A 25,506-nucleotide genomic window follows, 5' to 3' on the forward strand; every position below is an offset into this window, starting at 1 on the left:
AAAAAACAAAAAAACCACCCTGCTTGATTCCACTACGGCACGATTGGGGTTAAAGCCCATGGAACGCTGGTCTCCTCCCGACTGCGCCTGCGCGAGTCAGGACGTGCGAATTTGCCCTGGACCCTGACGTTTCAGGCAGCCCCTCCTAATGCGGAACACGACCCACATTCCGCCGGTCCTGCCTTGACAGGCATGACCCTAATCCAATAAGAATGGAGGGCTGAGTCCTCCGGAGCCAATAGCCAAAGCCCGAGGGGCGGTGGAGGCGGACTCTGTAAGGAAACAAGAAGACAGGCCCAAGATGGAGGCGGCGGCGGCTGTAGCGGCGTGACAGGTGAGGGCAGGCCCCGCAGGGTTAGGTTTCCGGAGAGACTGCTGGGCTCGGGTAGGGAGCCGGGACCGAAAGCTCAGCTCCAGGATGGCTGCGCCTGGGCCCCGATGCCCCCCGCCCGGAACCGGAGGAGTGGTTTGACCCGGGGTGAGACCATCTTCGACAACGCGGGGGGGGGGGGTAGACTGGAATAGGGGTGCAAGGCTGCGGGGGATGGTTTCGCCCGTCGCGTGGGCAGCGCGCCTGCGCAGAGCTGGAAGGCCCTCGGTGGGCGGGGTCAGGCCGAATGGGGCTTGGGTTGTGGTGTCTTGTCATGTGCAGTCCCTCTTAACCTCCTTAAGGTATCTGATGACCCTTGCTTACCGACAACGGGGAATGCGTGAAGACGAAGCTCACTTCTCGCTTTCCTTATTCTGGATCAATGTCTAGCCCACTTGGAGAATGTTTGAGGATTCCCCCATTCCTCCTCTTTAACCCTCCCCAGCCTCCTTCCATTATCACCAGTAATATAACTGCGACCCTTTCATTAGTTGTCAGGGAGAATTTTGGAGCGCCCTCCGCCCCACCCGCGCCTTACCCCCATTTATCTCACCTCAACCATGTCTGGTGATGCTCCATTACCCTCCTTTCCCCCATGACAGTGTCTGGTGACACCCATTATCCACTCTTCTACCCATTACAGTCCCTAGTGACCCCTGTTACATCTCCCCGCAGCGTAGTGTCTGCTGAGCCTCTATGAACTCCCCATCATAGTCTGGTGACTCCCATTAGCCACCTAACACAGTATCCATGAACCTACCATCATTACAGTTCAGGGCTTTGGGATGCCCACAGTGCCCTTACGAACACTGTTTGGTGCAATTCCCATTTCCCTCAAACTAAGGGCAGTATCTGATGATCCTCTGTTAGTTCCCCATCACCCTATCTGTGACTCACCCCACACCACAGCATCTGAACCCCCTTCTCCATTAGAAAGCCAGGGCAGCCTGTTCATGTCCATTACGTACCTGACAGGCCCCAGTGCAGTGCGTGCTGACTTCCCCGTTAGTCCCTAGCACGGAGACTTACGTGCTCCTGTGCCCTCCGGGACAGTGTGTGTACCTCTCACTATGTCCTACCCCCCACCCCACCCCGCCCTACGCAGTGAATCCGAGACCTTGGCACTTAAGTGTGAGACAGACAACAGGAGCGGCTGAGCAGAGGAGGAACTGGATCCCTTGGGCTGTGTGGAAATTAGGCTACAAGGGGTGACGTGGAGCTGGGAGATTGAATTTTTGTCCCCTGCCACTTTGCTTCCAGAGCATCATTATGGGACCTCTGAATTTTCCCTCTGTCTTCTAGGAGCCCCATGGCACCTGCCCAGCCCCACCTTAGCCCGTCTTGACAAAGTCCTAGGCTCCATGGAGCCACCACGGGGCCCCCCTGCCAACGGGGCCGAGCCATCCCGGGCGGTGGGCACCGTCAAAGTGTACCTGCCCAACAAGCAACGCACGGTGGTGAGTCTGACGGGAGCAAAACTGGCAAGGGGTAGGCATGGACCCGGTTGTAAATCTTGGATCAGAAAGGTGACAAGGGCTGGGAGAGTCAGCTGGGGACTCCACTGAGAGCTGACTCCTCACATCTACACACACACAGGTGACTGTCCGGGATGGCATGAGTGTTTACGACTCATTAGACAAGGCCCTCAAGGTGCGGGGACTCAATCAGGATTGCTGTGTGGTCTACCGGCTCATCAAGGGGTAAGTGTGGCACTGCCACCTCCAACTGGGCGCGCAGCCTTCCAGCCCCTCCTCAGAGTCATGGGACTCTCCACTCTGCTGTGCAGTCTCCGTTAGTCTTCCCTTCATTCGGTGACTCCGTGAGTGCATCCAGCTTTTGTCTCATTACTTCATTAGTTTATTGGCCTGTAAGGTCAGCAGCTCATTTTCGTCTTGCACCCCAAATCCTCACCGTGCTCCGTCATGTCCTCCCGGAATTCATCTGTTTCATCTGTCACTGTTTTATCAATTTGTCAGCCCTCTCCTTCCTCCGTTTCCTTGTTCTCTGTCTGCTGTGTGGGCCTCGCTGACCTTCCATTTATTCCTCTGTTTTAGAGTTCCTTAACTTTTTTGTATTCAATTCACGCATTGCTTTTTATTTGTTATTTCAGTGCCTCACCAGCTGCTTTGTTGGGGGCTTGCTCAGGACTTCTAAGATTTAGTTGTTTCTTCAGTCTCATTTGCTCCTCGTCTTGTGGCTAAGAGCATGGACTCTTCGCACTGTCCTGCCACTTACAATCCCTTGTGGCTCTGGACAAGTCATTTCATCCCCCTGAGCCTCAGTTTCCCCATATGTAAAATGAGGACAAGGATAGTACTAGTTCCTAGAGTTGCTGTACTGAGAATGAAACATGCCATCTATTATTGCATGGATAGCAAGCTTGGAGGGACTTTTGGGGGGTTCCCTTTTTCCCCATGGCCCCATCCACCCTCCCACTCACTCCCTTCCATGCCTTCTGCAGTCGAAAGACAGTCACCGCCTGGGACACAGCCATTGCACCCCTGGATGGCGAGGAGCTCATTGTGGAGGTCCTCGAAGACGTCCCCCTGACCATGCACAATTTTGTGAGTGCAGGGTAGAAAGTGGGGCAGACCGTGGGTGTGGTAGGAGGGTCCCTGACCAGGCCTCAATCTTCTCTACTCTGTGACAGCAGGTACGGAAGACGTTCTTCAGCCTGGCCTTTTGTGACTTCTGCCTTAAGTTTCTGTTCCATGGCTTCCGCTGCCAAACCTGTGGATACAAGTTCCACCAGCATTGTTCCTCCAAGGTCCCCACAGTCTGTGTTGACATGAGTACCAACCGCCGACAGTGAGCCTGGCCTGGGGTGGGCAGGGGGATGGGGAGGGCAGAGGCCCAGCCACAAGGCTCTTACGGACAGCTGACCCATGTTCCCTTGCTTTACACCCTGAATGCCCTCAAGGTTCTACCACAGTGTCCAGGATTTGTCCGGAGGCTCCAGACAGCATGAGGCTCCCTCGAACCACCCCCTGAATGAGCCACTCACCCCTCAGGGTCCCAGGTAGGGAACGCCTTAGCTGAAGGGCTGCTGTCAGAAGAAAAAGATCTGGAGGCCTCTGTAGAGTACAAGCCATACTTAATTCATTTGTTTACTCCATGAACATTTATTTAGCACCTACAAGTGTGAGTAAGGGCATGGAGCTCTGGGGCCTTGGGTGATTCCCCTAATCTCTCTGGGCCTTAGTTTTCTCATCTGTAAAGAGCAGATAATGACCACATAGGGTTCTGGTGAGGATTAAATGAGTTAAGACATGTCCAATGCTTAGAACAAGATCTGGTATAAAATAAGTTCTTATTAATTATAATATATATCTATATATATGCATCTAACTACTTAGTTAATTCTTCCATTATAACCATGCTCAAGCCTGTCCACTTTGAAATACATATTATTTTATCGTAAATTCCCTTTCAATTTCAATGTTGAAATATATTATTGCTCTAATATATCATGTTCATATGATATGCATTTTATATATCTATATTTTATAATGTCAATATTTATATGATATATTTATGCTGTTGTATTATGTGTTATGTTGATAATATTTTCATATAATGTAGAACATCAAACATTTTTATGTAATGTATGAAATAGTAAAGTTAGAGCATTATATTATTTTTAATTATGGGTATATGTGAATAAATTATCTATGAATAGCATTTCAGGATAGTGAAGGGACCATTAAGAAATATTTTTGTAACATTATAATATATTTAGTATATATCATGTATAACAGATGTGTATGTATAACATATAACATTATTATAATATGTGTAAAGCATTGTAATTTTAATATAGATAACATACTGTATGTTATATAATACATAATATATTTGAATAGTACATATAGTTATACAATATTATATATTGCTCTTCCCCCACTATCTGCATGGCTTGCTGTCCTTCCTTTAAGTCTTTGCTCAAATGTCACTTGCTCAGAGAAGCCTTTCCTGACATCACCAGGGACACTTCCTGTCTCCTTATGTTGCTTTAGTTTTTGCTTTATTGCACCTGTCACCATTGGACATATTAAATATTCTTTGTTTTTTATTTCTCTTTTTTCCTGCTGCAGTCAGCCCCATGAGGGCAAGAACCTTTATTTGTTTCTTTGGTTTTTTTTTAATTTTAAAATTTTAGTACAGTTCAAATCAGCATGCGTGTAGAACCTTTATTTGTTTCGTCCACAGTTTTATTTCCACTACCTAGAGTGGTATCTGGCACATGGCAGGCACTCAGTCAATGCTTCTTGAACAAATGCATAATAGTAATGACAGTGGACGTTTACTCTGTGTGAGCTAAACACACACTTAGGACGGGGCGGGGCGTGGGCGGTGGTGGCAGCTCTACTGGTTTTCTCATTCACTCGACAGTGATTTCACAGCCTTTCCCCTGCCAGCTCCTGCACCCAGCACCGCGACCCCAAGCACTTCCCCTTCCCTGCCCCGGCCAACGCCCCCCTCCAGCGCATCCGCTCCACATCCACCCCCAACGTCCACATGGTCAGCACCACGGCCCCCATGGACTCCGGCCTCATCCAGGTTGGTGTCGAGGCGGGAGGTCACAGGGGAGCACCGGGCAGAGGGGAGGGCCATTCCTGTTGTCTTCCATGTCCTCTCTCTGACGCCCAGCCCTCTTCTTCCAGCTCCCTGCCCAGAGTTTCAACACTGACGGTGAGCCCCCCGCTACCTGCACCCTGAGTCCCCCACCCCACCCCACCCGGCTCCACTCACATCCTCTCCGCAACTGCAGCTGCCGGGAATAGAGGTGGTGGCGATGGAACCCCCCGGGGGAGCCCCAGCCCAGCCAGCATGTCCTCGGGGAGGAAGTCCCCACATTCCAAGTCCCCGTCAGAGCAGCGGGAGCGGAAGTCCTTGGCCGATGACAAGAAGAAAGTGGTGAGCTCCAGGGGGCACCTTTGGTGGGGGCACTGCAGGCCGAGTGATGAGGGGTGTGGGCAGGCCCCTGAGATGCCGCCCTTGTGGCCCGCAGAAGAATCTGGGGTACCGGGACTCGGGCTATTACTGGGAGGTGCCACCCAGTGAGGTGCAGCTGCTGAAGAGGATCGGGACGGGCTCGTTTGGGACCGTGTTTCGTGGGCGGTGGCACGGCGATGTGGCCGTGAAGGTGCTCAAGGTGGCCCAACCCACAGCTGAGCAGGCCCAGGCCTTCAAGAACGAGATGCAGGTGCTCAGGTGAGATTGCTCGCGCGCAGGGATGGGGGCAGGGGCGGTGGGCACCGCCTTGGTGCCTCTCTGGGTAAAGGCCGTACTGAAGGCATTTCCTGCACATCCCCTGTGTTTGTGTGGTGTTATAACCATAATGGTAAGTTTCTTCTCTATCAGAGAAGCCCCTTTCCCCTCTGGGAAGGGGTATGTTTGGAGGACCTCTGGTCACATTGGTGTTTGTGTTTGTATAAATACTGATATTAATTAATGGCTCTGCCTCCAAAATGTGGGTCTTTTCAGTTGTCTGCTGTGAAATGGGTATCACCAGTGTTACTGTGGTACTTACATCAATAGCATAATGTGAGTTAACTGCATCACCAGGCAGCCTGGCGTCCTTGCCTCTCGTCTGCTTGTTCTGCATCATTAGTATATGTTTATTGTGTTGCCTTCTTGTTATTAATTATAACAATACTGTACTTTAAAGAACAGTATTAGAACTATAATCAGAACCATAATTTAATCATTGTTTGATTAATGATTGTGGTTGCTCTACCTAATATATCATTCATACTATATTAACTCATTTGTGCTAAGAAACCCTGGCGCTCCCTTTTTGCTACCCTAGTTCCTACCACTCCTGGGGTTGCCAGTGTGGGCTTTCCCCTCTGACAAGTGGCACAATTATGTTGCAGAGTTGACGTTATCATAATTCCTTGTGCTATTTTAATACTCATCCTCATAATGGATGCCACAGTAAGGAAATTTTCAGTCTCTGCTCCTCTCTATGAAATGGCAATGATTTGAGCGGGCTGTGAATTTGCGTTGTGTTCGTATTGAAACTATAACCTAACTGCTGTGAAGAATACTAACGCGCTGTGAGCAAAATTGCAGAGCGTTGTTGATGTTCTTTGCGTGTAAGTTACCATTGTAACTGCAGTTAATACTTCTATAAGGAATGAAAGTTTTCTTCTAAATGAGGGTGGCTCCATTCATACAGGACAGAGTTTCTGTCAGGTAACCTAGGTACCCAGTAGTGATAACAGCAAGGAGAGTGATATTTTCAGGGTGCTTGCTTGTGTTCAGCTGTTCTAATAAGCACCTTACAGGTTATTTACTCACATATTCCTCCCAACACCCCTGTCAGGTAGCTCACAGAATTATCACAGTTTTTCAGTTGAGGAAAATGAGGCACAGAGAAGTTAAGTGTCTTCCCTGAGATTGTACAGTGAGTACCCAGGGAAGCCTGGATTGGAACTTAGGATCTAATTTGAGTCCAAATCCCAAGCTCTTTACCTCTAAGCCTCTCATGGTTAACAGGATATAGTCACACATCACTGATATTTTTACCCAGCATTTATCAATATTATGTTGATATATCACTGATGAAGGTTGGCATTCCACTTTCTCATCTCAAATGGTCACAGGCTCAGGTCATGGTCAGGGTCAGAGGTATGGCAGGTATTGATGATTAAGACACTCCTGGTCAGTAGAGGGTGAGGGGTAATCTCTCCCTCCTGCTTTTGTTGGGAGACTTGGATGAGGAAGCCCAGGACATAAGCGCCCAGCGTGGAATCATAGCCCAGCAAACATGTCTCACAACTTCATTGAATCTGGCCATAGTCTGGCCCTGAGCCTCCTGAAAGCCAGGGTGGGAATGATGGCAGAAGGCAGCAGTGAACAGCGCCATTCCCAATGCTCAGGAAGTTGCTGTTTACCCTCCCTGCCCTGATACCTTCTGCCCTGCCTGCAGGAAGACACGTCACGTCAACATCTTGCTGTTCATGGGCTTCATGACCCGGCCGGGATTTGCTATCATCACACAGTGGTGCGAGGGCTCCAGTCTCTACCACCACCTGCACGTGGCCGACACACGCTTCGACATGGTCCAGCTCATTGATGTGGCCCGGCAGACTGCCCAGGGCATGGAGTGAGCGTCCTGGCCCGGGGACTAGGGAGGGGGCTGGGGGATCTGGGGGTGGGGAGATGAGGTAGCCCCCAGACAGTCTGACACCTGCTTGTACCCCAACAGCTACCTCCATGCCAAGAACATCATCCACCGAGATCTCAAGTCTAACAGTATCTACATGTCCCTCTCTGAGGGCTGGGCTTGGGTGGGGGGCATCAAACAGGATGAGGGCTTAGAGGGATGGCTCTTGTGGGAGGCTTTCTGGGGGCAAACAGGGAGGGGCACATGTGGCATTTCCCTTTGCCAGGTGCCAGAGCTGTGGCTGGTGAGGGGCCTTTAATGGGAGTCTCTTGGTCAGGAGTCAGGGTTTTGACTGGTTCAGGTGCTGTTCTTCGGGACTCTGGCCAGGGTCTGAGGAGCGGCAGCTGTGGAGGGCGTTAGGGGGAGCTCCTGACCAGTGTCACAGGCATGGTGAGTGTGGGTGCCATTAGAGGAGCTTCCTAGTCAGGAGTCACAGGAGGGCCAAGTGTAGGGGGCATTCATTGGAGCTCCCCACCCAAGTCAAGGTTGTGGCTAGTTTGTGTGACATTGCAGGGCTTCTGGTCAGGGTTAGAGGCATGACTGGCGTGGAGGTGTCAACGAGAGCCTCCCAGTCAGGGCGAGAAGCCTGGCTATTGGGAGTCCCTGTAGTGGCCCTTGACCCTGGCGGACATCTTCCTACACGAGGGGCTCACGGTGAAGATCGGGGACTTCGGCCTGGCCACAGTGAAGACGCGGTGGAGTGGGGCCCAGCCTTTGGAGCAGCCTTCGGGCTCTGTGCTATGGATGGTGAGTTGGGCCAGGCTGGACTGGGGGCATATAGGGACATGGGCTGCTGGGCTAGGATGTGGGAGGCCGAGTGGGGCCGGGGATGCCTGCACCCCGAGGTGTGGGTGTCTGGACTGCTCATGCTTCACCCCGTGTGGGTGGCTCTGAGTTACACCCAGTGTGGCTGGTGGGCCCAGGGCCTATGGGCCAGTCATTTGCTGACCTCCACATTCCTCCTGCCCGGTCCGGCCTACTGAAGGCAGCTGAGGTGATCCGTATGCAGGACCCGAACCCCTACAGCTTCCAGTCGGATGTCTACGCCTATGGGGTTGTGCTCTACGAGCTCATGACCGGCTCGCTGCCTTACAGCCACATTGGCAGCCGTGACCAGGTGAGCCCCATGCCTTACACCTGCTATCTCCCAGGCCAAGGTATCCCCTCAGCCTCCAAACCTCAGCTCTCCACCTTTGCATAGACCAAGAACACCACACTTCCCCCAGAAACCCCAGGTTTTCTGAGCTGAGGATTCCCAGATTCCTCTGTGTCTTCCGTAACCAGAATTCCCTCCTTCACCCACATCTACTCCTCTGGGTCCTCAAAGTCCAGAATCTCCTGAATCCCTTATACCCAGAATCCCCCTAGGCCCCCAAAAGCCCAGAAGCCCTCTGGATCCCTAGACACACACAGTCCTCTGGCCTGGTTACTCAAACACTCCAAAGTCCCCAAAGCCCAGAATCCCATTTCTCCCAGAAACAATCCCTTTGTACTTCTGGAATCCTCACAGATACCTACAACCATTCAGGCCTTAGGTATCTGTCAGACTTCAGGGCCCTTGCATCCACAGTACTCTAGGCCCCAGACATTTCTCCAGGTTCAAGGCCTGGGATCTCCCAGACCCTCAGAAACCCAGGATCCTGTAGGCTTCACGTACCAATAGTCTTTGGGTCTTGAGCACTCACAGTCGTACAGACCACGTGGACCCATAGTCCTGTAGGCCCCAGACCTCTACAGAAATACAGACTACTGAGAGCTAGAATCCTTTAGCTTCCTCCAGACGCAGAACTTCATGTTTCCCCCAGACTCAGTACTTTCTAGGCCCCTAAGCCCCCTAGAAACCTGTGGACCCATAATCATCTGGGCCCCGGACACCTACAGTCCTTGACTTCCCCCAAGCTTAAATCCTTCTGTTTCGTAAGCAGAGAATCCTTCTAAGTCCTCAGAGACCCAGAATCTTTAGATCCACAAGATACCCACAATCTTCTGGGCCCCAATACCCAGAATACCCCAGTTCTCCTAAAAGGAGCCCTCCAGGTCCCTCAAGACCCAGAATTACCTGGGCTTCCCAGCCCAGACCCCCAGATCACCCCATTCCTGTCCCCCCTCCCAGATTATCTTTATGGTGGGCCGTGGCTATCTGTCCCCGGACCTCAGCAAAATCTCCAGCAACTGCCCCAAGGCCATGAGGCGCCTGCTGTCTGACTGCCTCAAGTTCCAGCGGGAGGAGCGGCCCCTCTTCCCCCAGGTGGGCCGAGGAGGAGGGCTGGACACCCTGGGGAGGGAGCCTCTGAGGAGAAGGACTCTGAGGTGTGAATGTGAACTGTGTTGTGTTCAAGGCTCCGAGGTGTACAATGTGTGTGAGTGTGCGCTTCCCCATTAGGCTGGGGTCTGGGGGTGTCGGGGTGCCCATGCGGATCTGGACACCCTTCCTCACCCGCCCCTGCCCCCAGATCCTGGCCACGATTGAGCTGCTGCAGCGGTCACTCCCCAAGATTGAGCGGAGTGCCTCCGAACCCTCCTTGCACCGTACCCAGGCTGATGAGTTGCCTGCCTGCCTACTCAGCGCAGCCCGCCTTGTGCCTTAGGTCCCACCCCCAGCCACCAGGGAGCCAATCTCAACCTGCCACGCCAAGGAGCCCTGCCCACCAACCAATCAATGTCTGTCTCTGCCCCGTTACTGCCTCAGGATCCCCCATCCCTGCCCTGGGAGATGAGGGGGTGCCCATGTACTTTTCAAGTTCCTCTGGAATTGGGGGACCCTCGAAGACCGAGACCCCTGCCTCCTCCATAATTCGGTTTCCTCTTGGCTTTGGCGATACTTCTAAATTCGGGAGCTCCTCCATCTCCAACGGCTGGGATTTGTGGCAGGGATTCCACTCAGAACCTCTCTGGAATTTGTGCCTGATGTGCCTTCCACTGGATTTTGGGGTCCCCAGCACCCCATGTGGATTTGGGGGGTCCCCTCTGTCTCCCACCATTCAAGGACTCCCCTCTTTCTTCACCAAGAAGCACAGAATTCTGCTGGGCCTTTGCTTGTTTATTTTTCTTCCCGACTCTTCTCATGGGGTTCAGAGCCGCTGAGGGGTGAGGGTGAGTCCAGGCAAGGGTTGGAGGTTGGGGGGAGGTGCGGACCACACAAACAGCACCACTGCACGCATCACCACAGGCGGCACGATGAACGAGGACCACATATGCCAAGCACGGCACGAGAGGAGGCCACGTCAGTCACAGACACAGACATCACTGCAAAGGTGGGGAAGTGGGGGACCACTGGCCTGTGTGCAAAGGATTCTGGGAGGATGGGTGGAGTTTGCATATTTAAGACAGCTGTCAGGAGAGTGGGGCAGAGGTCCCTGGGGAACTGAGGGGTCCTAGCAGTGGGAGGAGCTCCCAGTGTGTTGAGTGGGGTTGGTTGGGGGGGGTGAAGGGAAATCCTTGGGGAGCTGGGTGGGGGCAGTCGAAGAGGTGGATCTCCAGAGATGGGAGATCCATAGAAAGGGTCTCAAAGGTAGGGGTTTCTTAAGGATTTGGGAAATTTTGATGGGGAACAAGGTGTGCTTGAGAGCTCTGGTACCAGGAGTGGGGTTTTCCAGGAATTTCAGGGCTCCGGGAGGGGTTGCCTGGTGTTTGGGAGAGCTTCCAGAAAGGAAAATGCACTCTGAGGGCACCAGGAGTGGAGGTCTTCAGGGATTTGGAGGTTCTAGAACTGAGAAGTAGGTCTCAGTTTTTGAAAGGACTTGGGAATTCTAAACGTGAGAACTGGATTTAGGACCGGGAGTGAGGTTTCCCCAGGGACTTGGGCATTCTGAGGAGTGAGAAGAGGGATCTTGGCGATCCAGGAGAGGGCTTCTCAAGGGATGAGATTCCAAAAGTGAGAAATAGATTCAGGGCCCAGACAGGGGTTGCCCAGGGATTTGGGGGCTCTCAGGGTGGGGTGTCAGTCGGAGAAGAGGCTGGCGAAAGACTTCCTCAGGCTGCGGATGGTCTCAGCTTTCACCTCGTCCTGGCTAAGGCTGGGCCTGGGCGGGGCTGGCTCTGGAAGGTTGAAGGCATTGGTCAGAGACTGGGATTTGCTAGAGAGAAACAAGGTGGAGGCGTGGGAGGAAGGGGAGAGAGGAAGGGAGGAGGGGGAGAGAAACACAACGTTACCCCAGGCCCGGCCCCAGCCCTGCCCCTCTGGTCCTGGGGCTGTGCCTGTGACCCTCCCACCCCCCAGCACGGGCCTGGACCCTGGAGGGATTCTCAGGACGAATGGAGGAGCCCTGGGCCAGGCTGGGAGGACTTGGATCCAAGGTGAAGAAGCCTGGGATTGATGGGAAGAGTTCTGGGCTGAATCTTCTCTTATAATTCTAGGCTAGATTGGGAGGAGTTTGATATAAAGGTGACGATGGGCAGGGAGGTTTCCAGTCTAAGGGTGAGGAGTCCAGAAAAGGGGGTGGTGGTGCTTGGACCAAGGACAGGCTGGAAGGGGCAAATCTAAGGGGGAGCAGTTGGGTGGGGCAGGACGGACTTCTGAGCTAAGAGAGGAGGTCTGGAATGGACCAGAAGAGGCAGAGAGGATGGCGTGATTTGGGAGGAGACTGAGACGGGCTAGAAGGGAGCCTAGACTGTAGGAAAAGCATGAGGACGACTGGGAAGAGTGAAGTAACATAGGAGGACTGTGGATTGGGCCGGGAGGAGTTTGTGGGTTCGGCTGGGGGAAATCAGGTAGAGCACGAGGAGGATGGGTTTGGCAGGGAAGTACTGAAGGAGGGTCAGCAAGGCGCCTGGGGTGGGCCGAGAGGAGCTGGGCTGGGGGGCTTTCCCAGGGCCTACTGGGAGGATTCTGCACTTCAGAGGGGGTTTCTCTGGGATGGAGGGCAGGAGCCTCTGTGAACTGGGAGGGGTCTGGCCCAGACTGGAACTGGAGAGAGAGCTCTCAGGAGCCATGTACAGGACCTGGGTCTGAGGAGCCTGGGAGCTGGGGCTGCCCTCCAGGTGCAGGAGCGCATTCTGTGAGCAGCAAGGCGAGGGCTGCTGTGGGGTCCCCTTACTTGAGCTGGGGGTGTGGGGGTCCCCCGGCAGCGGCAGTGGCAGGTGGTGGCACATCCTGGCTGGGTTTCTGGGCCAGTTGTGGCTTGGTGGGACGTCCAGCGGGGCCAGAGCCACTGGGTCGCGGCTGCTGCGTGGTGGGTGGCCCAGTGCGGGGCATGGGACCCGCCTGGCTGGCCTGGCGTGTGGGGCCGGCAGGGCCTGGGGGCTTCTGGGGTGGGCCCTGGCGCTGCTGACCACCTGGTGGAGCCCCTGAGGCCTTTGGCGGAGCCTGACCAGAGGCCGATGTCTGACGAGTAGCCTGTGGGGGGCCTGCCTGGCGCTGGGGAGAGGGGGAGGCGGGTGGGCGGGCTGCTGGAGGTGCCCCGGGGCCTCCCGCCACTGGCCGGGATTGGCGGCCTTGACCCTGGGGCAGCGGTGTGGCCTGGGACGCAGGCTGCTGGGGCGCTGATGTGGGACTCGGAAGGCGCTGGGGCAGGGGGCTGCCAGCTGGGGGTCCAAGGCCCGAAAGGTGCTGTTGGCCCTGCGGGGTCGGGCGCTGCTGCAACGGGGGTCCCTGGCGTTGGGGGCCTGGGCCCGGCTGTGGAGGGCCGCCTGAGGGACAGAGAGAAAGTGCACACGTGAGAGCAAGCAAGTGAGAGGTGGGGGGCTGCCGGCGGGGTCGGGGCCGAGGAAGCTGGCCCCTCACTTACCCTGTGGCGGGGGTCGTTGCTGAGCTGGGGGCCCCGCGGGCTGCTGGGAGGTCTGGCGGCCCAAGGGCAGGGCCCCTGGGGATGGAGTCTGCGGCAGAGGAGTGGAGCAGGAGAGGTTAAAAATAGTTACCAGCCGGTGGAACATCAGCCAATCAGAATGACATGGGTTCCCTGTGTGCTGGGTGTTGCCGCATTTGTGGCTGAGCTGAGGGGATGGCAGGTTGTGGGGTGCGGGACTCATTCCCAGGGGAGGGGTCAGGAGGCACTCAGGGAAGTCACGGTAGCAGCTATTTATCATTTTTTAAAATAGTTGGTAACTGCTGCGACACGGGTGCGTCATGGCGATGCCCTTAGCCTTCTGATTATCAGCTCTGTGACACAGTATGACCAAGGGCTGGCCTGCCCACCACTAGCCTCCAAGGGCCAGAGCCAGGGGCCTGACCTGGCTGTGGGAGCCCCTGCCGGGAGAGGCATCCCGCTGCCGCTGCCGGGGCAGGACCTGGGCCATCTTGTTGACCACAAGCTCTACGATGAGTTGCTTGTCTTCATCCTGGTGGTCACCGATGAGCGGCATGGAGGAGCCCACCACCTGGGGGAGGAGAAGGGATCCAGTGAGGAGAAAAGCAGGAAGTGCACGGGAGGGTGACGATGACGAAGTGCTGTAAGTTGGGAAAAGGTATGACTGGCGGCTGCCCAGGAAACCAGCTTCAGTATGAGAAGCACCTATTACGCAGTGTGGGGAAGGCTTGTCTTTTACAAGATACCTTACAGCTTAGGACATACTAGCAGGGGTGAGCTAATGAAGGCCTACCGGCCAAATCCGGCCCAGCACCTGTTTCTGTGCAGCCCCAGGCCCTGGAGCTAAGGATGGGTTTTACATTTTTTAATGATTGAAAAAAAAATCAAAAGATTTCATGACGTGAAAATTACATGAAATTTAAATTTCATTGTCCATAAACCAAGTTTCATGGGAACACAGCCACCCTTACTTTCTTGCCATATTGTCTGTGGCTGCTCTTGCAGATTGAGGAGCTGCAGTAGAGACTGTATGGCCCACAAAGCCTAAAATACGCACCGTCTGGCCTCGACAGAAAACGTTTGCCAATCCCTGCTTTATAGTTTGCTAGGTGCTCTGTGTTTTACAAAGAACTCTGTGGTTTACATGGTACTTTACAGTTTACAAAGCTCCTTGCCCTTTACAAAGGACTGTTACATATATGGTGTGTTTAGACTTTGGAAAGTGCTTTGCAAAGGGCACCACTGTTTACAAGATGCTTTACCATGTATAAAGTGCTACCATTTACCATGCACTCAGAAGTTTTAAGGTATTTTACAGTTTGCAAATTGCTTTACTGTTTACCGGGGACACTGCTGCTTATAAAGAGCTTTAGAATTTTGAAAGCGCTTTGCTTCAATAACGAGGATTTCCCAGTTTACAGAGCTCCTCTTTAAAATAATTTTATAAAGTACTTTGCTGTTCACCAAGCAGTACCTTCCTAAGGTTCTTTACAGTTTACAGAATGCTTTAGTATCAACCGCCACTCTCTATAAAGTTCTTTATAGCTTACAAAGTACTTTGCTGTTGGCCAAGTACAAATTCACAGAACACTTTAAAGATTACTAAGTGCTTGGTCACTCACCAGAGTGTCTCAGTTCACAGAGGACGTTATACCTTAACAAGTGTTTTGCCCTTCACTAAAGATGTCCAAGTTCACAGAGCAGTTTAGAATTTATTAAGTATTTTGCCATTTGCCAGGGATGTCCTGGTTCACAAGGCACTTTACAGTTTTACATTTTGCCGTTCGCTGAGGGCTTTCTAGGCCCTGGCGTGCTTCACAGTGTTGCTGCCCTGCACCTGCTCCCCCCTCTGTGCCCCCACAAAATTCTGGGGTGCTCCTACCTCAATGATGTGATCCCTTCCGTCCTTGCCATGCAGTGCTTCCACTGCGCAGATGTCCAGTCCCCCAAAGATCTCTGAGCACGTGTCCACCCACAGCTTGTACCTGCCAAGACACAAGGCAAGGCAGCCCGTCAGTGCCTGGTCTGGGCGGCCACACTTCTACCGCCCACCCCCGAGTTCAGGCCGCCCACCTGTCAGACATGGCAATCTGCTCAAGCATCGCAGAGCCGGTGTTGGTCTTCCAGTTTCCTGACACTGACGTCCTCCTGGAGAGTAAGAGGAGACAGGAGAGAGGCTTGGGGGGCCTGGGCTGCACAAGGCAGGGCAGGGGACCCCTACCCAGGCCTTGGTCTCCTTACGCACATGTAGGCCTTGTAGTTCTGCCCAATCTTCTGGACGCGCACATCGTATTTGGCATCAATGAAGGGCTCGGCAGTGGCATATGTCTTGGTCAGTGCCACGACACTTGCGATGTCCTGGAAGTCGTGCTGGTTGTCCACCTTGACCTGTGGGAGTGGGGTGGGGAGCAGGGCCCGGTCAGGAGGGGGCGGCAGTTGGGGTGCCTTAGGGCAAATGACACAGGTGAGGTGAGTGCACAGAAGTTCGGTGGACACCCCAAGGCACTCAAGCATGCATTAATTCTGGGTCTCCTGGTTTTTACATGTACACACAGACACCAAATTGGGTGTCTACAACTCTGTGAACACACAAAACCCGATTTTTAGACTTGTTTACTTTAAATGGTTAAGTTGTATGGTATGTGAATTATATCTCAATAAAGCTGTGGGAAAAATTGTGTGTATATACAGTATATGCATGTGGGCACCCATACAAAATCAATTGTACACACAATATATAAACATACAGAAGCATGGGCACACTCAAACATACAAATTACAAGCCTTCTTTCTATGGACATACAGACAAAATCGGATGGACAGCATACAGGACCCCGAGACCCTTGAATGTAAAAGATGACGTAGTGTGTGTTCAACGCAGAGGCCTGCCTATATACAGACACAGTGCTGGATACACTAACAAAATAACAGGACACACAAAACTGGCTGAAAATGGAAAATTGGGCCACCAAAATGTAAGAATATGAGGAAAAATACAAATAGATAAAGGACACACAATTATACAGCATTATTGTGTGCACTGAATACACAATATACTTCTAACAGGCATACCTTCTCGGAGATACTGTGGGTTCAGTTCCAGACCACCGCAATAAAGCGAAGGTCACAATAAAGCAAGTCACACAAATTTTTTGGTTTCCCAGTGCGTATAAAAGTTATGTTTATACTGTAATCTGTTAAGTGTGCAATACATCTAAGTGTCTAAGAAAAACAATGTACATACCTTAATTTAAAAATACTTTATTGCTAAAAGATGCTAACCATCATCTGACAACGCAGGGTTGTCACGAACCTTCAGTTTGTAAAAAAAAAAATGTAGTATCGGGCTTCCCTGGTGGCGCAGTGGTTGAGAGTCCGCCTGCCGATGCAGGGGACACGGGTTCGTGTCCCGGTCCGGGAAGATACCACATGCTGTGGAGCGGCTGGGCCCGTGAGCCATGGCCGCTGAGCCTGCGCGTCCAGAGCCTGTGCTCCGGACCGGGAGAGGCCACAACAGTGAGAGCAGCAAAAAAAAAAAAAAAAAAAAAGTAGTATCTGTGAAGCGCAATAAAGCGAAGTGCTATAAAACGAGGTATGCCTGTACTTATATCCGCACGATGCCAGGAACATGCATCATTTACAAGCACGCACATACAAAGCCCACCCGGGGACTTACCTTACCCATCCCAGAGTGTGCGTGCCCCATCTTCACAACCACAGGGTACGTTGTGCTGCTGAGCTGGTAGGGTGGAAAGGGAGAGCATGGTCAGGGCAGGAGGGCTGACAGCCATGGCTGGGGGTGGTGCTGAGGGGAGCCCATCCAGTGGGAGCCACACTGAGAGGGATTTTCCCAGAAGAGGTGGGTCAGAGACAGCCAGCCACCAGCTGGGGGTCACACGATACCCCGGAGCCCAGAATTGAACCCAGAGCCCTGCCTGCCTATCCCTTCCTCCACCACCCACAAGTCCCAGAATTCCTGCCTCTGCTTTCCTGGGAAGAGGCGTGGGATAGGGGTGGGGGACTTTTCCAGAAAAGGGAAAGTTTGTTTTTACAGTGAATGGATGACAGAGAAGTGAGTGTGTGCATGTGCGTGCGTGGGGGTGTAGTGGCGAGCATGTAGCAACTGGACCCCTCAGCCGGGCCTTGTGTGTGTCTCCTCCACACACATACACAACCCAGAGACACACAAACCCTCAGAACTCAGATCTACACAGCCAAACCCAGAGTTTCCCACACATGCTGAGACCCACGCGATGGAAAGATCCACCACCGACACCGGTTCCGGAGCATGCCTTGCTGTGTGGCTGCACGGAGACCCTCACAGCCAGCCAGCCAGCCCAGCAGCACACACTCAACACTCGTAGACGCACAATCAACACTTTTGGGCAGAGACATACACACAGCCCTCCTCCTCTCACCCAAATCCACGTAACAGAGGGACACACAACACGAAGGTTATCCATGCAACACAGAGACGAACAACCCTCAGAGGCATAGCCACAGAATGCAGAGGCACACACAACTCTGACAGGCACACACAACAGAAATGGGCACATATTCAGCACTGACAGATACACATGCAATGCTCCTAGGCATACACACAACAAACAGAAGGACCCACACCACATGGACAGGTATACACACTTCCAGGTATTCACACTTCTAGGTATTCACAAAACCACCGAGACCCACAACACAGAGACTCATACTCCTGGGCACACGTAAAGTGTATGTAGGGACGCACACACAAAAAACGTGCCTTGCCATATATACAGATGGAGAGGCGTGCACACGACCAGAGACACCCACAGCCTCCTAATTACATGGACAACACCCCGGGGTGTGTACATGCACACACACTCACATTCAGGCATGGGGATACCTCAAGTCTCCCCCAACCCTGGGAGGAGTAGAGGGGGCCTAGTTGGCCGACCCCAGCGCCACCATACACGGATGAACATGCAGGGCTTCACCCTCCCTCCTCTGTGCGGACAGGGGTGACAGGGTAGAGGATGGCATCCCCAGAGGGGCTGCTGGGGGCGGTGGTGGTTCTCAGTTCCCGACAGGCACAGGAAGCCCGCAGGGTCAGGGTGACCAATTGGCCTTCAGGCCTCACCCTCCCTCTGCACGCCCCCCCACCCTCCTCATTTCTCAAATGACTGGCGTCAGGATGGGGCGCTGAGAGGCACTGAGTTGTTACCGGGATGCTCTGATTAGCATTCCAGGGAAACCAGGCTGAAATGGCAGGTGACGTAACACAGGCACACACACAGCTCACAGAGGTGACAGCGCATCCTCAATTCCATTCGCAGCCCAGACCTGTTTTACATGGGCAGGCACAACTCCAGAAGCAGCACAAAACATACTGGGTTTGGGACTTCCCCGGTGCCGCAGTGGTTAGTCATCCGCCTGCCAATGCAGGGGACACGGGTTCAAGCCCTGTTCCGGGGAGATCCCACATTGCCGCGGAGCAACTAAGCCCCGTGTGCCACAACTACTGAGCCCACGTGCCACAACTACTGAGCCCGTGTGCCACAACTACTGAGCCTGCGTCCACAACTACTGAAGCCCGTGCGCCTAGAGCCCATGCTCCGCAACAAGAGAAGCTACCACAATGAGAAGCCCCATGCACCGCAACGAAGTGTAGCCCCCGCTCGCTGCAACTAGAGAAAGCCCGCGCGCAGCAGCGAAGACCCAATGCAGCGAAAAATAATAAATAAATAATACAATTAAAAAAAAAACACTAACAAAAAAACCATACTGGGCTCAGGTACACTCAAGTACACACACACACACACACACCACAGAGGGGCACACACCACCTAAAGGCACACACGCAACCCTCAGAGGCAGAGACACAGCAGGAAACTGTGTGCAAGCACACATGCACACCGCCCCCCGCCCCAAGGTTTTTAGGCTCTTTTCACAAACCTTCCTTGTTTTCTCTGGACCTGAGCCTGAACACAACACTGTGTATATGTGTATGCGTGTGCCCACACATGTGTGCATGCAGTGAGCTCTGAATACTGGGATCCCCTGGCCAACCCGAGGTTTGAACCTTGGCCTCTCCTCTTCCTAAGGCCATGTTCAACCCCAGGCAGGTCACTTAACCCTCTCTGGGCCTCAGTTTCCTGATCTGTATAAAGGGTACAATCAGGCCCAAGCACTTGGTGTGTGTGGGGACTGCCAGGTGTCTGCTGTGCACACCCAGCTGGACCCCACGCCCCCCAAACCCATCCAGCTCGCCAGGTGGCCATACAGCCGGACACCCATCCATGAAACCCCACCAGTTTCAAAACCTGCACAATAACCCGGGTCCACATAACCCCTCACATGTAGACAGTGGGCAAAACTCTGTGCTGACTCAGGTTTCAAAGTCATGATGCTGCAGCAGGACTTCCCCTTTGCACCCACCACCAACTTAGCCCCTGTCTCATTCACTCTCATTCCCCACTTTCACAATCAGCTTCTCCAGATTCCTGGTTTACTTCTCTTCCCCCTTACCTGGTCCTGCCCGCCCCCCCCAAAAGAGTCACTTCTTCACTCTCCTTCCTGGGGAGATCACTTGACCCCTTTGTGTATCTCATTTTCCTCATTGGTATAATGAGAACATGAACAGTCTCTAACTCACAGATGCTGTGAGGAACACATTAGTTATTAGTTATTTTGGGCAAAATGCTTAGCACAGTATCTGGCACACAGGAAGCCTCCATCCTCAAAAGGTGTTGGGTACTATTATTATTATTGGTTTAATATCCCTAGGTTAGCCAATATTAATTAACAAGGAGGTAATCGGGATTGACTGACAGATAAAGTACTTCCAAAGATTTTAGAGCTGTGTTTGATGCATAGTAATAGTAAGCACTTCATAGTGCTGGCGGTAGTTTCTGTTGTGGTGGTAGTGTTGGTGGTGATGGTTGTGCTAACCACTCTGAGTTAATCAAGCTTAATTAGCAAGGGGGTAATGGGGATTGGATGAGAGAACTACACAAAGGCTTCAGGGCACAGTACACAGTAAGCGCTCCATAAGTGGCTCCTATCATCACTACCGTCATCATTATTATTATTGGCCTGTCCTCCCTGACCTAACCAAGGATGTTAATCGGCCCTCAGAGCCCTTTCCCAGGACCCCAGGGAAGATTCAGGCAGCATCTGGAAGCTGGTGGACAGAGATTGCCTCACGCTGACCCCCACCAGGGGCGTGGGAGGGTTGGTGGGGAAGGGGCAGGGCAGGATGGGAGGGGATCAGTTTTCTACTGACTCACTGGCCTCTTTCACCACCATTCAACTCCCCCACCCCAATGCTCATTCATTCACCAGCAATCTCCCCGCTTGCCAGGACTGTGCCCAGCCTGGGTTAAGATCCTGGTGCCAGTTAGCCTAGGTTCAAATCCCAGCCATGCCCTGTGGTCCTGGGAAAGTTCTTCAATTCCTCTATGCCTCGTCTGGGAAATGGGAATAATACTGATAACCATCTCAGAGGCTTATCGTAAGCTTTAAGTGAGATAAATTATGCCGAGTGCCGCCCCGGTACACAGTTGGTGCTATATAAATGCTGACTATTTGCCTGTGTTTTTTTTTTTTGAGAAGGGGTAAGACCCAGGCTCTGGCTCCATCCAGGCCTCCTGAATTCCAATCCCAGTTCTGCCACTTATTAACTGTGACCTTGGATAAATCACTTAACCTCTCTGTGCCTCAGTTTCCCCACCTTGTATCCTTCCTCCATTCACCTGCCCTATCTCCCTTCACTGCTTCTACTTGTTTGCTCTCTGCCGCTCACCACCCCCCCCCCAAAACAGTAGGTGCACAAGAAATTCTTATTGAAGGAATGAACTAATTTGGGCTTTAGCCATGGGGATTTTCGGGAATGTGGGCGATCGGATAGATTTTGGAGTCTTTAGGGAATTGCACTGGGTCGAATCCGGCCTGTAAGCCCTCCGTAAGACCGCCTGGAGGGACTGGTGCCTGACGTGGAGATGGGGGAGGGGGATGGTCAGGGCGAGGCTCAGGGGGAGGGAGAGGAGGAGGGTGCATCTCCTTTTCGGCAGCCCAGGGCCCGCCCCTTGGCCTCCACGGATGGTGGGCGGATGAGTAATGCATCCAGGAAGCCTGGAGGCCTGTGGTTTCCTACCAGCTGCCACCCCGCCCCTCGCTTGGATATTTATCCTCCGCTGCTCCGGCCCTGCCGCCATCGCCGAAGACCCAGCGCCCAGAGAGGCTACACCAGAGGTAGGCAGGGGCTTGGGCGGCCCGCAGGGCCTGGAACTGGGCTGGAGCTTTCCTGCTTGATGATACTCGGCTGCTCAGCCTGGCCAGCGGGTACCGGGAGCCTAGGCTGGTCCAGGGGAAGAGGGTGGGGGGCTGGAACTGCTCCCCCAATCCCGACACTCCAAATTCCTTTGAACCCTTGACATCCATCCTCAGCTCCCCGAAAGCCATGAGCCCCTAACATCAGATGCCTCCCAAGCTGCCAACTCCTCTAAATTCCCTCCCTGTCCCCCAGCAACCCAAACCCCTGATGCTCCCTAAACTCCCCCAGCCTCCCAATCCCCAGCCTCCCAAATCTCTAAACTCAAAGCTTCCTCTGAACCCAAATCCCTCAGGCACTCCCACTCCCTTAAGCCCCCAAACTCCATCAACTCCTTAAATCCCCAACCTCCTCCAAATTCCTCAACTTCCCTCAACTCCCCCACCTCTTCCACCTCTCAATATGCGCAACCCCCAAACTCCCAGCCTCCCTGAAAACTCCTCCAGCTCCCCAAAGCCCAAATTCCTCAGCCCCCCACTTTCCGACTTCTTCAACACTCTTAAATTCTCAAACTCCCCAGCCCCCTTATTCCCCAAACGCTACAGCCCCATAACTCCCCCACTCATCTAGTCCCCTAAATCCCTCAAACTCCACAACTCCTAAACTCTCCTGACTCCCTACCCCCCTAGACTCCCCTGGGCTCTCAAATCCCCAAGCCCCTTAAAATCCCCAAACTCCCCAACCCGGTGTGTGTGTGGGTAGAATGGCGTGGGAGGCCTGCCCAGGTACATGGATCGGCTGAGCTGGGGGCCCTCTGAACCCTCCTCCCCACCGCCACAGAACGCACCATGGCCCCCTTTGCACCACTGGCCTCTGGCATCCTGTTGCTGCTGTGGCTGACAGCCCCCAGCCGAGCCTGTACCTGCGTCCCACCCCACCCACAGATGGCCTTCTGCAACTCCGACCTCGGTGAGTGTATCCGCCCTACCCACACACTCTGGGCTTCGGTTTCCCTCTCAGTCCAGTGGGGTTCACAATGGTGCCTACCTCTAGAACAATTCCACTCAGCCCCACACTGACTCTGCTTTAGCCACTCTGCCACCCTCACACTTTCTTGATTACTCAAGGCCCAATCCCACCTCAGGGCCTTTGTACTGTCTACTTCCTCTGCCTGGTATACCCGTCCCCTCAGGTATCCACATGGGGATATCCAAATGTCACCTTCTCAGGGTGGCCTTCCCTGACCACCCTGTTCAAAACTTGAGCCCCTGTCCCCTACTACTCCTGATCCCCTCACCCAGCTCTGAAGTTCCCCATCACAATACCATCTAACTTCCTATATACTTATTTTGCTTGTGTTTAGTCTCTCTTCTCCTGGCTAGAATGTGAGCTCCACAAGGAACGGATTTCTGTGTTTTGTTCACTGTTATGTCCCTGACACCAAGAACAGTGCCTGGCACAGAGCAGGCACACCAAAATATTTGTTGAGTGAACGAACACATGATGAATATGTGAAAAAAGGCTTGAAGCAGTGCTTGGCTAACAGTAGGCACCAACATACAGATGAAGCAATTAACAAATGCATAAGTCACTAGGGTGCTGTCAGGCATTCAGCAATCCCTATTTAAGTATGTGCTTTGCTAGTATTATCATTGTGATTATTCTTATTGGCTCATGCAGTCCCTTTTACTCATTTTTTTCCCCTGTTCTCCTGCAGTCATCAGGGCCAAGTTTGTGGGGACTGCAGAAGTCAACCAGACCACCTCATACCAGCGTTACGAGATCAAGATGACCAAGGTATCCCTCCTGCCCCTTCCCGCAGCAGTTCCTAAAATCTTCCTCCCTGTCAAAATAAAAGCCTTTGGCCACTGGTTTGGCGAGGAAATTAGCTGTGATATCAGAGTGCTATACGACTTCAGGGAAGAATGTGGAGTGGGAGGATTATGTCAGTAAAAGATTCTTCCCCTCATCCATTGACAGATGTTCAAAGGGTTCAACGCCTTGGGGGATGCCTCTGACATCCGGTTCATCTACACCGCCGCCACAGAGAGCGTCTGCGGATACTCCCACAGGTCCCAGAACCGCAGTGAGGAGTTTCTCATAGCTGGTGAGGCCCCGCCCCATCGCCCTGTGCCACGCCACCCCTCCGCTGCTGCCTGGCAACTGCAAGAGGGAGGGGAGGCTCTGTGGGAATGGTCCCAGTTGAAATGGGGACCGCCCCAATTTCAGCCTATCAGAAGGCTGGGGCTTTGCCCAGCGGGGTCTGTGGTCCTGGGACACCAATCTGGCGCCACTCTGTCCCTGGCCCAGCCAATCAGAATCTGCCTGTTGACCCCCCCCCCGCCCCCACCCACGCAGGACAACTGTTGAACGGGAACCTGTACATCACCACCTGCAGTTTCGTGGCTCCTTGGAACAGTCTGAGCTCTGCTCAGCGCCGGGGCTTCACCAAGACCTATGCTGCTGGCTGTAAGGAATGCACAGTGAGTCCCTGGACATTGCCCGCCGCCTGGAGAGCAGTCCTTGGGGTCTTCCCCAAACCATGGCTTGTTTTTGGTTCCCTCTGACTATTCCTTGTCCCTATGGCTGCTTCCCAAACCCTAGGGATGTCCTTGATCTCTCTTGCTGTTCCCTCAAATCTGAGACTGTTCCCCTGGACATTCTGCTTGTTCCTTCGCCCTGTGTCTGATACCTGGGAATCCGCTGTTTCCTGGACTTTCTGGCTGCTTCCTGTCCCTCTGACTCCCCCTTGTGACTGCTCGGCCACTCTGTTCCAAGACTGCTCCCTGATGGCCCTGAATGTCCTCTGACCCCAGTGACTATCTCTGAGCCCCACGTCTCCTTATGCTTAAGTTTCCTGCCCACCGATTGTTCCCTGCTACTGCCAGCTGTTCCCTATCCAATGGGACAGGTCCCCAGGAGACCTGCCTGACTGTTCCCCCAACACCATTCCGGGAAGCTGATCATTTCCCTGGATTGCTGTCACCTCCTCAAGCCCAATGACTGTTCCCCACAATGGGAGGGAGTGTTCTTGAGTCTGTACCCAGGTGGGGTGACACCAGGTCTCCCCAGCAGCTCCAAGTTAAAATCTGAGGAGCAGAAAGTTATCCTCTGGAGGGGAGGTAGGGGCAGGAGGAGAAGCCCTCAGAGATGTGTCTCCCTCCCCTCCTCCAGGTGTTTCCCTGTTCATCCATCCCCTGCAAACTGCAGAGTGACACTCATTGCTTGTGGACGGACCAGCTCCTCACAGGCTCTGACAAGGGCTTCCAGAGCCGCCACCTTGCCTGCCTGCCCCGGGAGCCAGGGTTGTGCACCTGGCAGTCCTTGCGGCCCCGGATGGCCTGAATCCTGCCCCCAGCAGAAGCTGAAGCCTGCACAGTGTTCACCCCCATTCCCACTCCCGCCTTTCTTTCTCCAAGACAATGCAATAAAGAACTACCACTCAGCAGGCAGTGTCCCTGTGTAGTGTCTGGGAACAAACCTATGTCAGACGACCTGGTGGGAGCACCCTGGGACCAATGTTGAGGGGGTGTGGCATGGGGTCCAGCTCCATGGGTAGCCTGGGGGCTGGCCCTACCCTCACCCAACCTTCAGTACTTCTCCCTGAAAAATGGGTCTCACAGTCCCTACCCAGAATCCTTCCGAGGTCTGTGCTAGGGTTGGAGGATGATTAATGGGTGCATTCATTCATTGGGTATTTGGGGGGGGGGTCAAAACACATGAAACTCTCATAACAATAACTTCCTGTGTAAGATTACTAACAGTGATTTTAATTTCTAGACTGGCAGTGTAGTGTAGTGGTTAAGAGCCTAAACATAGAGCCAGGTCATTTGCAGTCAAATCCTGCCCCTTCCATATACTAGCTCTGAGACCTTGGGGAGATCATATTACCTCTTTATGCCTCAGTTTCCATATCTGTAAAGTTGGTATAAAACGAATGCCTAACTCCTAGGGACAATGTAACTTTATG

At 53.2% G+C, this 25,506-nt stretch overlaps 3 protein-coding genes across 5 annotated transcripts in view; 2 read left to right on the plus strand and 1 right to left on the minus strand.

Moving 5' to 3' along the window:
• The first annotated feature begins 267 nt into the window (after positions 1–267).
• ARAF (A-Raf proto-oncogene, serine/threonine kinase) lies at positions 268–10,538 on the plus strand. The gene is made up of 16 exons (XM_082864893.1): positions 268–334; positions 1,673–1,827; positions 1,967–2,070; positions 2,832–2,934; positions 3,024–3,178; positions 3,291–3,389; positions 4,789–4,930; positions 5,035–5,062; positions 5,142–5,287; positions 5,382–5,584; positions 7,308–7,484; positions 7,587–7,633; positions 8,173–8,291; positions 8,530–8,661; positions 9,658–9,792; positions 9,998–10,538. The coding sequence occupies exons 2-16, from the start codon at positions 1,732–1,734 to the stop codon at positions 10,130–10,132; spliced, it is 1,821 nt and encodes a 606-aa protein (XP_082721019.1). The 5' UTR covers positions 268–334; positions 1,673–1,731; the 3' UTR covers positions 10,133–10,538.
• Positions 10,539–11,484: 946 nt separating this feature from the next.
• SYN1 (synapsin I) overlaps positions 11,485–25,506 on the minus strand; it is a gene marked incomplete at both ends in the record, with an annotated part of 42,666 nt that continues 28,644 nt past the window's right edge. The window contains 8 exons of one of the 2 annotated variants that reach the window (XM_082864571.1): positions 11,485–11,620; positions 12,581–13,172; positions 13,271–13,358; positions 13,713–13,859; positions 15,171–15,273; positions 15,362–15,436; positions 15,534–15,676; positions 16,965–17,027. In XM_082864571.1, coding sequence (XP_082720697.1) covers positions 11,485–11,620; positions 12,581–13,172; positions 13,271–13,358; positions 13,713–13,859; positions 15,171–15,273; positions 15,362–15,436; positions 15,534–15,676; positions 16,965–17,027 — 1,347 coding nt within the window. The remainder of the gene's footprint in view (positions 11,621–12,580; positions 13,173–13,270; positions 13,359–13,712; positions 13,860–15,170; positions 15,274–15,361; positions 15,437–15,533; positions 15,677–16,964; positions 17,028–25,506) is intronic. The other variant, XM_082864572.1, reaches the window with a different exon arrangement.
• On the plus strand, positions 21,463–24,984 carry TIMP1 (TIMP metallopeptidase inhibitor 1). 2 transcript variants are annotated; one of them, XM_082864158.1, is made up of 6 exons: positions 21,463–21,517; positions 22,377–22,505; positions 23,254–23,333; positions 23,517–23,643; positions 23,895–24,019; positions 24,711–24,984. In XM_082864158.1, the coding sequence occupies exons 2-6, from the start codon at positions 22,385–22,387 to the stop codon at positions 24,879–24,881; spliced, it is 624 nt and encodes a 207-aa protein (XP_082720284.1). In that variant the 5' UTR covers positions 21,463–21,517; positions 22,377–22,384; the 3' UTR covers positions 24,882–24,984. The 2 variants fall into 2 exon arrangements, with proteins under 2 accessions (XP_082720284.1, XP_082720285.1); XM_082864159.1 differs by having other exon boundaries at positions 21,498–21,517; positions 22,440–22,505.

The sequence above is a fragment of the Leucopleurus acutus genome (genome assembly GCF_964270905.1).
Source record: "Leucopleurus acutus genome assembly, chromosome: X".
NCBI lineage: Eukaryota > Metazoa > Chordata > Mammalia > Artiodactyla > Delphinidae > Leucopleurus > Leucopleurus acutus.